This window comes from Haliaeetus albicilla, chromosome 17 (assembly GCF_947461875.1).
Source record: "Haliaeetus albicilla chromosome 17, bHalAlb1.1, whole genome shotgun sequence".
NCBI classification, from domain to species: Eukaryota; Metazoa; Chordata; class Aves; order Accipitriformes; family Accipitridae; genus Haliaeetus; species Haliaeetus albicilla.
The window spans coordinates 6750197-6764951 of record NC_091499.1 but is presented as its reverse complement, the minus strand read 5'-3'; the positions used below and the strand labels follow the sequence as shown (position 1 = coordinate 6764951).

The 14755-nt window shown below is 40.2% G+C and overlaps 1 protein-coding gene across 1 annotated transcript; it reads left to right on the top strand.

The window, feature by feature from the left end:
* Positions 1–220: 220 nt before the first annotated feature.
* Positions 221–13091, top strand: TMEM30A (transmembrane protein 30A). Its single transcript, XM_069804688.1, has 7 exons — positions 221–620; positions 6097–6213; positions 6849–6956; positions 8044–8131; positions 8598–8741; positions 10483–10689; positions 11577–13091. The coding sequence occupies exons 1-7, from the start codon at positions 327–329 to the stop codon at positions 11768–11770; spliced, it is 1152 nt and encodes a 383-aa protein (XP_069660789.1). The 5' UTR covers positions 221–326; the 3' UTR covers positions 11771–13091.
* Positions 13092–14755: the final 1664 nt, after the last annotated feature.

The window sequence follows — 14755 nt, the reverse complement described above, 5'->3', positions numbered from 1 at the left end:
GCCCCCGCCGCGAGCCGGCGGAGAGAGGCGAAAACGCGCAGGCGCAGCTCGCCCTCCCCAGCGCCCGGGCGCCGCCTTTCTGCGCACGCGCGGCCCCGCCATCCTCCTCCGCCCCGCCGGCAAAGGTGGGGCGGGGCCAAGGAGGGGGCTCGCGTCATCAGCCGCGCGCCTCGAAAGCCCTTCGTCAGGCGCGCGCCCTCCCGGTTGCCCGCCCGCCGCGGACCCGAGCGCGCAGGCGCGGTGGCCTCCGGTCACGTGCCGGGCGTCGCCTGTGAGGCGGGGTTGCTGGTGTCGCCGGCGGCGCCGGGGCCGGGGCCGGGGGTGTCATGGCGGTCAACTACAGCGCCAAGGAGGAGGCGGACGGGCACCCCTCGGGGGGAGTCGGGGTGCCGGGCGGCGGGGCCGTGGGCGGCGGCGGCGGCGGCGGCGGCGGCGGGGGGGGTGCCGCCGTGAAGACCCGCAAGCCCGATAACACGGCGTTCAAGCAGCAGCGGCTGCCGGCCTGGCAGCCCATCCTGACGGCGGGGACGGTGCTGCCGGCCTTCTTCATCATCGGCCTCATCTTCATCCCCATCGGCATCGGCATCTTCGTCACCTCCAACAACATCCGCGAGTACGAGGTGGGCGGCGGGGACACCCACACGGGCTTCCCCCGCCGGCGGGGCGGAGGGCAGCGGCGGGCCGGGGGGGGTTGGCTGGGCCGGGGCGGAGGTTTGGGAGCCCGCGGAGGCCGCCCGGGGGGGAGCCGGGCCGAGCCGGGCCGGGCCGGCGCTCGGGGGTCGGCGGGCGGCTCCTCCTTGGGAAACCTGCCGCCGTCTCTTCCCGCCGGTCGCCGGTAGTCTTTCCCGAACCATCCCTCAGCGACCCCCGGGAGACACGGAGTATCCTCCGCGTAGCTCGCAGCACTCCTGTCAGCCTTGCCGGCGCTCCTGAGCCAGCTGCCGGGGAAGTTAATCGGCACGGCCCGGTGCGGGCTTCGTTCTCTGAAAGCAGGCGCATCACCCTTGGGATCGCTTTGTGGCAGTGGGTTAGACACCTTTACATCTTCCAGAGCGGCTGTAGTTTCAGGGCGAAACGCTGTGGCGGAGGTATTGCCGTAACTCTTGAGCGCGCTAGGGATTTAACTTTTTAAGTGCTCTGTGGGAGACCAGAGTGAACTTGGAAACAAAGATGGAAGAGCGTGGCTTTTTCTAATTATACTTACAAAAACTGAGTCATTTACATCTGATAATCAGCCACGTCACTGCTGTGAAAACTTGCTGAGCGTTAACTGAAAACTAAACTGTGTCACACGTAGGCCCATTCATTAACAGAATCGCTTTGTGTTGTAAGGAAACAACCCAAAGGGCTTAGGGACAACCTTGAAAAGCAAATTGATGGCTATGGTTAGTTTCAGGGAGCTAATGTGACCAAGACTGATTGTAGGGGGGAAAAAAAAAAAAAAAGTGTGGTGGTTTGCTGAATTGCTATATTGGAGAATATGAATTTTTGTGGATCAAGTCATTCTAATTGTCAGAGCAAGCTGTCACTTTCAGATAAGTAGTGTTCAAGACAGTGGCTTGGGTAGTGGGAGCAATGTGGCAGTGAAGCCCAATTAACTAAAGAAATCCTGAGGCAGACAATGAATGCTATTATATTTTCATATTTCTGTTAAGATGCAAACAATGTTGTTATAATAAAACCATTTTAAGGTTCAGTTTCCTTTTATGTTAAGAACTAAAATTCCAGTCAAGGAGAAAAGCAGAAGTGAAAAAAACAAAGCTGAAGTGTATTTTACAGTGTCCAAAGGTTGTACGTAAGCATATTTTTGAAAAGCAATTGCTTCTTGTGTCAAGGTTTGAGGGTATGCAGAACATCTGAAGATTGACACTAGTGCTTCAGCCAACATTGCCAAGTTGTCATGGGCATGTAGACTTTTAAATTGTCATGTTATAGCCATATTTAAGGTAAATCCAATCACATATTTTCAACAGGACACCCAGTGGAGAGAAGTCAAAAAAATATCCGTGCTAACTCTAATTTTTTTTTTGACAATGGTGTTTATAATAGCCATTTCCATAGTAAAGCAATATAAAGTCTTAGAACATAATGATTGTAAGAGAGTTTCATGAGTCCAAAAATGTAAGCAACTTCTTATGCCTATATTGCTGCTGTATGCGTATACAGAATTTTTATATACTATTGTTCCTTAGCAGCTCAGTCGTGTACTCCTGATAAGTTCTAGCAGGAGCCAAAAACCAGATGTTCTCACCTAACATGCAGTATGAAAATCCATAGGTGAGCTGGGAGCATGACTGATGCTCCCCTACGTGATCAGATTACATATGTAAAGCAGTAGTAGCCGTATATATTTGGAAACCAGCTGGCAGGTGCTGGCCTTCTACCCTTTCTAATTTCAAGATACTCAGGATTGGAAAGTGTTTCGTTCGTTTGCTTGTTTTACTGTGTGGGTTCGGTCTTGTATCATCCACCTCGCGTGAAGCTCTCCTTAGTCAGATCATTAGGCTTTTGTGAGGACAGGAGGGACAGAGTTCTTGACTTATGAGAGTATGATTAGCCAGTTGGGGTATGCAGGTGAGAATGGGGAAACTTGGCTTCTGTTCTCTGATCCACACAGGTGTTTTATCAAGTGTTACAATGCAGAAGTTCTGCGAGTGAGATTATCATTTTAATGGCAGCTGAATTTTGGAAGAAAAAAGTTTCAATCAAAAAAGGCTTTACAGTTGAAGCAACAAAACGTAGATGAAGCATTTTACAGATCAACATTTGGGCTGTGAACACACTGAGGGATGTACTTGTAAGACACTGCTATCACCTATATGCTTAGCTGAGATATGTCCCTGCTTAGTATGCTGGCTTTTGTTAGTAACCTCCAAATGTTATTCACCAATAGCTGTAAATTTAGCTCTGGGAGACAAGACATCTAGAAGCTAGGTGCAGTGACTAAGCTCTTTTAAAAATGTAATCGGGGGAGGAAGCAGAGGTAGTTATTTACACCTACCTTCTAGACAGCAGCATACTTGTTAAGTGTGTGTGTGTACACATATATATATAGCTGCCCGTAAACTTAGTGTATTGGAATTGAATAGGATGTATAATTTATGCCCCTGAAATACATATTTATCTACAGTTCACATTATCCTTTCCTGGAACTAGATATTGCAGCCATTAGTATCTCTGTGAACTCTGCTGTTCTCATACAGGTGCAAGGACTGAGCAGCAAAGTGTAGCTTTTCCATTGATTTCCGTTATAAGCTCTCTTGAATTCAAATGTGGAAGATTTCCAACAACTTAAGTGTACTAGAATTATAGGTTTTTTGTGTTGTTTTTTCTCTAGCATTTTCTCACTGTTTCAAAGGGTATAAACAGCCATTTATCTTGGGTCTATCATGAAAATAGTTCATTTGGGTGAAAAATGAGAATCAGCTATGTAAATGTGTCTTTTTGCCCTGTTACTAGAGGGTAAGAGTTCTATATTTCCCGGTTTTTTTATTTTATTTTTTCTTAGAATGGATAAGAAGCATTGACAGAGCGTATTAATATGTGATAAAAATTGAGGAATATCTGGAACATTAACTGTGTAGGAAAGAGGTCTTTGTGCTATGGCTGCTGCTGTGAAATGCATAATCGTAGTTAAAAAGCCAGATAGACTTTAAGGCTTGACTAGGAATGAAGAAGGGAAAGCAAGTAGATGACTGTTGCATACATCTTCAGTGTTGTGTGCAGTTCCAGTAACCCCATCTCAAAAATGATACAAAACTTAATAAAACCTACAGAGAGGGATAGCAAAGAGGACCAGAGTTACAGGATGCCTTTTATACAAGAAGTGGCTAAGCAGTGTGTATGTTATAAATATGTGACAGCATATGAACTCTAAAAAATCATAAATTGTTTGGAGAATATGTATATAAAATAGTTACATTATTTCTATACTGTGAACACCTAAATCAACTGGGCAAGACATCAACAGCCTGAAAAGCCATTGGTGCCAGATAACTTGGATATACACAATGTCCTTAGATCAGGGGTTATTGGGAAGGGCTCACCCCGTGTGCGTTTGTCATACTCAGCTGCTGGCCCATCCCTGGGGACAGAACATGGGGTCAGGCGGGCTCCTGCCACGGAGCCCAAAGTCAGTCCTTCAGTTCTCAAAGTCCTGGTTTCGTTATTTTGTTGAGAGATGAAGACAGATCCCTCTATCCCTTTAAACAAGCTCTCTCTTGAATGTAACCCGTAAATGTGGATGCAGAAAAAAAACCACTTGCGTTGGCAGTTACTGTACAGGAAAGCTCTTGGATAGCATTGACGCTGATAGCAGTGGTCAAAAGCATGATTCTGTTTCAACATACATCAATTTCATGCTCCACTGAATTTAGTCAATTATATTTTTAAAATTGAAGTCTTTAGATCTTTTGCAACCTTGGAGTATTTGAGTTTGTTCTTGATCTAAAACTTCTCCACACACTGGAGAACTAGCTCAGAATATGGAGGTTTATGTTCTTTCTAAAGGAAGTGCTTGCATAAGCTTACTTTAGCAGGAAGAAAACCTCACTGAGTCAGCCTTGAACAAATGAGGTGCATTGTTTGTTGAGAGCAGTGGTGGTCCGTCTGTCTGCTGTAGCTAAACAGAACTTCAGGACTGCTGCAGCAGTGCTATTTCTAGATCAGCATAAACTCAATATCTTGTTCAGCGAAGGAAGCAAAGATTATGTGATACCCTTTCTCTGCAAGCTAATAGCTTCTGAAGCTGACTGGTCTCAGCTAGGCTCGTAAAGGTGTAGGTCTCATCTGTCAGAAATCTGGCAGCAGAGCAGGTACTAATAAAAGCGCTGAGAGAAGGGTTGCTGCTTAATAGATACCGAAGAAATCGCAGGAAGAGAGACCTTGAAGAAGATCCAGAGGAAAAGAGGCTTCAGTTGTTCCCTGAACCTTGAAACTGCATGTTTGTTTTAGCTAACCTTAATACAGGCATTAGGACAGATCATAAATAACTCTTAATGCTTGATAGTGCGTTTCACTACAAGCATGAATCAGGGCAAACCATTTGCAGCAGCCTTTCATAAAACTATACAGGTGTTGTAGTTTAAATGATACTGCTGTTAGACGTTTTGTTGCCATAACTTGGTGTATGTTGCACCAATTTGAGTCTAAATTCTAAATGGGAAGTTCACAGTAAATTTAGAAATACATAGCTTATAGGCAGATGGAAGCTTTCTTCTCCTACACTTGGAGCTAGCCTGCTGAGCGCAAGTTAATTATTTCCTGCCATTCACATGCTGGAGCTATACACGTGAGTGAGCTAATGTGGTCAATCGACTTCAGTTACCTTTGGCCATAGGGTGAGCTCATGGCTGCTACGGATATGCTATGCATACTGTCCGGGTAGCCTCTATGTACAGATTTCAAATACTGGCTTTTTTTTGAGCTACACTATTCAAGACAGATAATACTGTGTAAGCCAGATTAACACTGATGATCTTTCCTGTCCATCTACCGGTATATTACCATTCCTGTTAAAACAGTACTAGTGTCTTCATCTTCCCTATTTTAGGACAGTTCTTGGGCATTAAGTGATTTTAATTTCTTAAAAAAAAAAAATTATTTTTTAAATCTTGTGACTAATTAGATGACTAAAAATGGTCAGCAAAGCAAGTTTTTGGATGCAAACCTTTTTTATTAAATATCTAGACTTTTAAGAATTTGACCTCTCTGGAAAGCATGTAAAAGCTCAGATCTGCTTGTCATATGGTGTGTTTGTGGTTTTGGAAACATCATGTTGTCAGGAGTATCTGCTGCTTGTCTTTTGGTGTGTGGTTTTTTGTTTTGTTTGTTTGTTCTGGTTTTTTTGTTTTGTTTTGTTTTCCCCCAGCAGTAATGGCCCACCTCAGTGTTAAAATTTGTTTGAGGCTGAAATCGAGCATATAGACAGAATCACAAAATCATTTAGGTTGGAAGTGACCTCTTGAGATCATCCTGAATGGGCTTTTGGAGTTGAGGTGTAAGATTGCAAAATAAATGCCACATCAGCTCTGTGGCTTATTAATCAATTTTCTTTACTCTTCCATTGTAAATTAATGACTTTTTTTTCTGTTATAGATTGACTATACAGGAACGGAGCCTTCTAGTCCCTGCAACAAATGTTTAAATGTATCCTGGGACAGCACACCACCTTGCACTTGCACCATCAATTTCACACTGGAACATTCATTTGAGGTATGCTATCCTGTATGCAAAGTGAAATTAGAACAGTTTATATGGTTTATTTCATAATTGATAGGAAAGTTGTGTCACTTAAGTCTTTTTTTTTTCTATTTTAAAGGATTATTTCTAGTTTTCCTATGAACATGGATCTGATTTTTGTGTGCCTTTTCAGTAGCAGGGATGAAATGGGTTTTAATGCCTCTGTTTATCTGGAAATGTACAACATTAAATGGAATGCTTGTGTTTTACACATTTAGATTTACTGTATGTGTCCTATAGCTGGTGAGTAGGTCAGCTATTCCTGCCTGACTTGGAAAAACTCAGTTCAGCAAGAGTTGGAAATGCCAGATAAGTGCTTTCTGACAAATTGGAGGCAAATAATGAGGCTTATGTGCTTAACATCGGACGAGATAGGCGTTGGGATTAGTGCTGGTGAGTATCATTCGGATAGCTTATGGCATGTTTACACTGTTGGACTTCAGGATGCCAGCTTATGTTAGGATAGTACTCTTACGTACTCAGTGTGAAGAAAGAATTGAGGCTCCTACTTTATGGATGTTGCTGTAAAGTAAATACAGAGTTTAAGAGGTTAAAACTTTAGTTTTGTGTGAATTAAAACCTCGCTTGCCCCATCTTGCTTCTTGTAGAGCAATGTATTCATGTATTATGGACTTTCCAACTTCTATCAAAACCATCGTCGTTATGTGAAATCTCGAGATGACAGCCAACTAAATGGAGATAACAGTTCGCTACTTGTAGGTATTCATGCTTGGATATTAATAAGCAACTAACTTCTGACTGCTGCATAAATTACCACATAGCAGAGTATTTATTTTAGTAATAATGAGGTACTAGAATTTCTGCATAACAGAAGACAACCATAAGGAGTTCATATTTTGTTTACAGAAAATAACTGTGTAAAATACTGTAAAATTTCATGTCAGTCCTTTCATTAAGCAGACAGCAATGCACTACTTCAATCACTTCTCAAATTTGAATAGTTCTAAACTGTCACGTTATCTTCAGTCAGTAGTATCTATCTGTATCCATTCTGTCTGAAGTTTTCATTTTCAGTATAAAATAATACTTGGTTACCTAGCACCTGGTTTGGATATTGCAGCTAAATGCATCCATTTTTGTGGACTCTTGTTCAATATTGAACATTAGTGATATTGGAAAATATCAGTACTGTGTATTCTGTTCAAGGCACTCTGTAATGTTTAGGGCCAAACCTCTCCTTTTCCTAATTTTTATGAGGAGTGGAAATACAGTTAGGTTCTTGCCTCAGCAAGAATGATTCTCCCTTTTCACCTGTAGACTTTAAAAAAGGGGCAAGTTTCAGGAGGCTACATCTGATGACTGAAACAGGGTTCGGGGGTGGGGGGGATGCTTTTTCTTGCTTGCATTTTTGGTGTGCTGTTGGAGTCCTTGCAACCTTTTGCCTTTTATGTTATGCTTGGTTTTGTATTATAGTCTTATTTTCTATAACACTGATGCATACTTAAAAAAAAAAAACCTTCAATAAAAGAATACTTGAGTACTTCATGTTGGAAAACTGTTTCTATTAAAAGAAAAAAGTTCTAATAGCTTCCAAGAAAAGCCTTATTTTTAGTATGACCATGATGGGATTCTGACTTTATTCATGTTTTATTTAGATTTTATTCCTGCTTGTAAAAGAAAAATCAATCGTGCTAACTGGTATCGAATGCTGAAGTAGTTGTAAATAACGTGACTTGTGAAAAGATTATTTTGTGGTACATTTAAGATGAGCATGTTACTGAGGTACTGTAGTAAAAACCAGTTTTTTTACACAGACTCATCTGCGTTTTTTCTTTCTAACAGAATCCAAGTAAGGAATGTGAGCCTTACCGCACAAATGAGGACAAGCCCATTGCTCCTTGTGGAGCTATTGCCAACAGTATGTTTAATGGTATGGTAACACTTCTAAGCTATCACTTAGGTGTTTTTGTGATCTAGTGTATGTTTTGTGTTGAGTTGCAAATTATTCTGAGTAAAGACATTATGGGCATTTTGTTTTGAATTAACACATTTTCATTGTTCAGAATAAAATAAATATCTTGTACTGCTGTTGCTTTTTTCAAAATTGCTATGAGAATTAATTTAAGCTGATAGTGTACAAAGGATGGAAATACCTGTTGTGAGAAGCTGTTACTGGTGTGGAGTAGAAACATAGATATCATGTATGGATAATACGCTGCTATCTGATATAAATTGATTCTTACAGAACAGCTTCTGATTGTGGCAGGCAGGTAATAAATGCCTTGTCGAGTTTTTTTGTTTTGTTTCTCCTGAAGGTAATTGTTTCGCTGCCTATCAGGGTCAGCTGTCTAATGAAAGTTTCTTCAGCTGGTTTTCTAATTTGACTTTCTCTTTAGATACATTGGAATTATACCGCATTGATAATGACACAAGGACTCCTATTACTTTGATTAAAAAAGGCATTGCGTGGTGGACAGATAAAAATGTAAAATTCAGGAATCCTACAGGGGATGGAAACAACTTAACTGCACTTTTCCAAGGTAAAAAAAAAAAAAAAAAAAAAAACCACACAAAAAACCCCCACTTCAAACACATTCTGATTCCAGTGAGTTTTACCTCACTGACAACATTTTACTGAACATGCTAATTAAAAATATTGTGGTTCTCTGAAGAAATCTAAGCTAAGGACTACTCTGCTATCTAGAAAGGTTGTCTTTAAATAATGACAGCTGCAAATTTCATGTGAAAGTGTTTGGTTTTTACCTTTACTGTAATAATTAATTTTTTTTAACTTCTGATTTTTATTTTTTTTCCACCTTGAATACTGAGAAAAGCCTAATATGTGCACTGCTGTTGTGGTTTAACCCCAGCTGGCAACTAAACATCACACAGCCGCTCACCACTAACCATGCCTCCGCCCAGTGGGATGCAGGGGAGAATCAGAAGAGTAAAAGTGAGAAAACTTGTGGGTTGAGATAAAGACAGTTTAACAATTAAAAAAAAAAAAAAAAGTAAGGGAAAAAAAACACCCAACCAACGAAGTGAGAGGAAAATAAAACCCCAAAAAACAAGTGATGCAAAACAAAACAATTGCTCACCACCAACTGAGTCCCTGAGCAATGGCAGCCCCTGCCTACCTCTACCTGACCAGTTTTATTGCTGAACAGGACGTCCTATGGTCTGGAATTTCCCTTTGTTCAGTTGGGGTCAGCTGTCCCAGCTGTGTCCCCTCCCAGGCTCTTAACCTACCCACAGCCTACTTGCTGGCAGGGCAGCCTGAGGAGCAGAAAAGGGCTTGAAGCTGTGTAAGCACTGCTCAGTCTTAAATAAAACATCAGTGTGTTAGCAACACTGTTTTTATCACAAATCCAAAACATAGCAGGATACAAGCTACTATGAAGAAATTTAACTCTATCCCAGCCAAAACCAGCACAAGTGCTATAATGCTTGGATTTAACTTGAAAAGAAATCCTGCAGTTGTTTAATCAAACTCTTCATACAGAGTTTACATTTAAATGTTTCTACTGCTAGATTGTGCAAAGTTTTCTAAAAATCGGATTCTTTTTTGTGATTAGAAGTGACTGATGTGTCTCATTTATTAGGTTAAATACAGTTTGGTAAATCAAAGTTTTCTTTGGCTACTAGTGTCCGAAAAGAATCTTCCTCAGGGTTCTAAGGGGGTGTGTGTGTGTGTGTTTATGCAAGGTATATAATAATTTCAGGTTTAACCTGATGTGGGTTTCTTGCTTAGTCACAGCCAAATTACACGTTACCAATGTGATGCTACCCTTGGAAAAGCAGATACCTTATCCTAATACAGTGTAGAATTGTATTTCCAATAAAATTGGCAAAAGCATTAGTATGGCATCATCTAAAATTTTGTACATAATTTTATTTGCTCATGGTCCAGGAAGTGGTAGTCAAACTTGAGCAAGTGAGCAGAGGAGCTACCATCATAATGGAGAACTAGCTCACTAAGTAATGTTTTGAGACAAGACTTCCTAATTATATAAATATGTAGGGGAGGCAAATTTGTTTAAACAAGTGGACAATGCTGTCATGAGAATATAAATGGATATGTGCTACTATTTAAATGCTGCAAAATAAAAAGTTCTTCAGCAGCCCAGTGTCTTGCAGTAGTAGTGAGCCAACCTGTCTGTTCATACTGTTTAGAAGTTAATATGGGGTTTTTTGTAGTGTTAGAATGAATTTTGATGAGCCACTGTGTTACTTAGTCCTGTATTTGAAATACCTATTGTTGTTATTTTTGTTTAATCTTAGGCACAACAAAACCTGTAAACTGGCCCAAGCCAGTGTATATGCTGGACTCGGAGCCCGACAACAATGGCTTTATCAATGAAGACTTCATTGTGTGGATGCGTACTGCTGCTCTGCCAACATTTCGCAAGCTGTATCGTCTCATTGAAAGGAAGGATAACTTACAGCCTACCTTACAGGCTGGAAAATATTCCTTGGATATTGCATACAGTATCCTTTGAAAAAAACTTTGAAAGCAGCTAAGGGCCTTAGCTGGATTGCATGGGCATGTATTTGTGCAAGTTCAAATTGAATTAGCCTTTTTTCTTACTGTCACTAAAAAAAGATGGTATTGAGCTGTGGTTGAAAACTGGTAGTGAGAATCTTTTACTTCTGTGCAAGTTTTTATAGAATTATTAGCCTCACAGTGAGAGGGAAACTAGATTGCTTGGGTGCTGTAAAGGAATTGAGAGAAGCATAGGAAAAGGGAAAAAACAGAGGTAGTTTGTAGCCTAGAAATTGAGAACTTTAACTTCAAGGTGTAATGACAATATGTAATCAAGGGCAGACTGACTTTGGAGGTCAGAAAAATGCCAGAGCTGTGGATCAGGTGGGAGTCTGTCATTCTGTTTTGGACAAACTAAAGACTAGGTAGAAATGCAGGAGACAAGAGGAGGAGGGTTGTCATAGTTACTGAGTTCTTAAAATTCAAAAGCACTTAATGATCATTTTTAAATAGCTACTGCAGTATTTTCCTTTGCTGCAAAACTGTGGGGAGTGCATAGAAAACTGAACATAAAATTTTGTACTAAAATATATTCAAGAATTAAAATTTAGATTTCCCTCACTTTTATTGAAGGTGCTTTCAAAACCCCACAAAATCGTGCATTTACTCTTCCCTTAAAAAGGGGTTAACATCTCCTAACATGGCATTCTTCTTGGAGTGGCTGACAGTGCCCAGACTAGTCTTAGCCTAAAAGTTTGATATTTGCACTCCAGTATTCAAAGGCAGCAGTTTGTATTTGGAACCCGAGTGAAATAACCCAAAATTTTAATGTGCCTGACCACATAAAGCTAGATTTGGAAACGTGCTGCTTGTTTTCCTAAATGTTTTTCAGATTATCCTGTACACAGTTTTGATGGACGAAAAAGAATGATTCTAAGCACCATCTCATGGATGGGAGGCAAAAATCCCTTTCTGGGCATTGCTTACATCACTGTTGGGTCCATATGCTTCTTCTTAGGAGTTGTATTGCTGATCATCCATCACAAATATGGAAATCGAAACACTAGTGCAGACATTCCCAATTAATCTTGCATTCTGAAAACAAACGTACTGCATGTGCATCAAGGCCAGTCCAGAATGGTCGCAGTTTTTGAAAGATAAATCTCTGCTTCCGTCACTTCCGAGACTGGGTACATAATTTTTATCTAAAGCTCCCCTTTCCCATACTGTGGATTAACTCTTGAAAATGACGGGTATACAATTAGCTATATTGATTGTATCTCTGCCTATGTCAGAAACAATTTTTCTGATACTTGCCTCTAACTGGGCAGGCCCCATGATGCATATAGCTCCTCTTCCCTTGATGCATCTGCTGCTTGTTCATGTGCTGTGTAATGTCGGTATGATTCAGTACATATAGATTGTGTGGAGAAAGACTGTTATAAGATACTGTAAATTGTTAACTTTCTGGAATTCAGGTGTCAGTGCTGTTGAAAGGAAAAGTCAAGTCTTAAATACTTGTTTTTTCAATTTACTGTCTTGTGTGCATGGGCTCTTACACTTCTTGCTGAGAATTTAATATATTTATATAAGTTGTTAAATATTTTTCCTGTGTCCTACCCACCTCTGTTATGTTAAATCCTTTAAGTGCTGTGTAAATTTCAGCACTCTGGATTCTTTGTATATTTACAATATATGTGCCTGGCCAGTAAACTAGCATCCTATGAAAATACCAGAAAACCTGTTAGTTAATTATCTGCGTGAGTCCCTTTTAAAGATTGTTTTAAATTGGGAAATGTTTGTTGCAGGTAGAATCTGCTTTTTTCTAATTTTCTTTGCTTTAAGTCATATCTAGTACTGGTTTACCTTGCTGGGTTTGCTTTTTGTGAGCAGCTCCAAGCATTAGTCAAGAAGAACCTAAAATGTTTTTTCTGTTCACAAATTTGGGTGAATTCCTTTTACTGAAGGAGTTTCCTGTTTTTCTTGAATTCTGAGCAGGCTTGTTGTAAAGGAATTGTCATATACTTTTTCCTTATTTGGAGTGAACACCACATTAATTTTTTGCGGTGTTAAGGTAGTAAACTATAGAAATTCAAAAGTTGAGATGGCAGTGACCTCTTTTCACTGAAACGCAGGTTGAGCTTGCTGTGAAACCTAATTTAAATATTGCAGTTAGAAGCAATGTGCGGGTTAGTGTCTTAAATCAAATTACAGAAGGGTTCACTTTTAGGTTAGTTAAAAGTTAACTGTAACCTGTAAAATATTACCTTTTGGTTACTTTTTTTTTAGATGATGCACAGAAATTGTAATGTATATGGTGGAGATCACTTTATATGCAACTAGCTTGAGAAAGTATTGAGTATATTAAAAAAGACCTAATAAATTCTGCAAACTGTTTAATAAGAGATTTTATTTTGTTCTTGAATGTACATTCACTTTCATCTGGATGAAAAGATGTATTCTCAGTAAGTGTGAATGCAGTTTAAGTGAGTTGTATTCTGGGATTGCATATTTGTTACAAGTTGTTTATTCATGGTCCAATAGCTTAATCTATAGGCAGCTCTAAACAACACTACTGATTTATCACATAAACACATGACCGTTTTTACTGAATTAGTTGTGTAATCTTCTTAAACTAGCAGTTCAAGTCTGTATAAACTATGGAATGAGGCAACATTTCCAGTGTGCTAGCTTTCTGTAACTCCATATAATAATTTGTTAGCATAGTACAGCGTGGCAGCCCAGGGCTTTTAAATAGTCAAAAGATTTTAAGATTTTATTTACAGTGTTGTATCTATGTTGCTGGAATTATAGAATAAGGGTATGTACCTCTGTATGTTGCAAGGCAGAAAACTCTCACAAACTGTTAAACTGGCTTTCACCTGTAGAGTAGCTGCTAGTCCAGAATGCAGTAAGTGAGCAAGGGGATGTCTCCCAATTACTGGTTATTAAAATATTTTGAGTTTTAAACTTTGTCACTTGAATTGCAAATATATTCTGCTTCATTCATAATCCCTATCTTTTTCCAAGTAGGAAATGCTGCATTGGGGGCTGTGTTCAAAATTAAAAACAAAGTATTTTTCCGTCTTTACCTTAAAATATTTTTCAATACCTTACCTTTTTTCTACTGACTATAGCTGTCAGTGCTGCTTCGATCTTCTTAATGAAGTACACCAGGATGAGAATTGCTGTCCATTTTTTGTTACAATTAAGCTTTTTCTCTGAGAGCCTGTAGCAGTAAATACTTGTCAGGCAGTATGCCTGATGGACAGTGTGCCTGAGGAGCTTAAAATGCTTACAAGAGCTTAAAATACTAGGTCAAATTTTTAAACTCTTCCTTCACTCACGCTCGTTTGTCTTGATGTCACATTGAGAACTATGGAGATCCTTAGATTTTGTATTTCTTGCAAGTTGCCCATATGTGCCCCGTTCAAAGATGAAACCACGGCGTCCCTGTCTGACACTTCTCAGGGCAGTGTCACTGTCCTAGTGTTCAGTGTCATGTGTTGAATTTGGATTTGACCACCTGTGACCTGGTACTTCAGTGGCATCCTTCACAGGTATTCACTACCAGGCTCAAAAACACAGAGAGCAATGCCTCTGCTTTCTGAGTGCCATTTAGGTGTTTTCCAGGTCTTACCCAATTGAGGCAGTGCCCAAAGTGTGAGAGACTGTAAGCTTTCTGGAGGCTGCTGCTGTTACAAGGGTCTGCTTATTAATGAATCTTTCCTGGAGACAGTAATTTGGGCAACTAGGGCATGTCCCTGTCTTATGCAAGAGCTCTCCAAACAAATTCTCTAGTGTGAAACCAACTTCCTTATGGTTTCTCGTGAAAATCTACATCCCTGTAATAAAGCAGATTTTCATCTCGGGTATTTTTTTTAACTGCATCAGGCTATTTGGGGAGCTGTTGATTGTGCTTTGCTGAGTCAGAGGAAGAGTTACCAGTTTATAACTGGAATATGAAGGATCCTTCAGAGCCTTTGCCTTCCAAGGTCACACTGGTATTGAAACTAGGTTCTCAGCAGCATGGTTTTGCTTTAATTAAACCTTGAAGAATGCAAGCCTTTT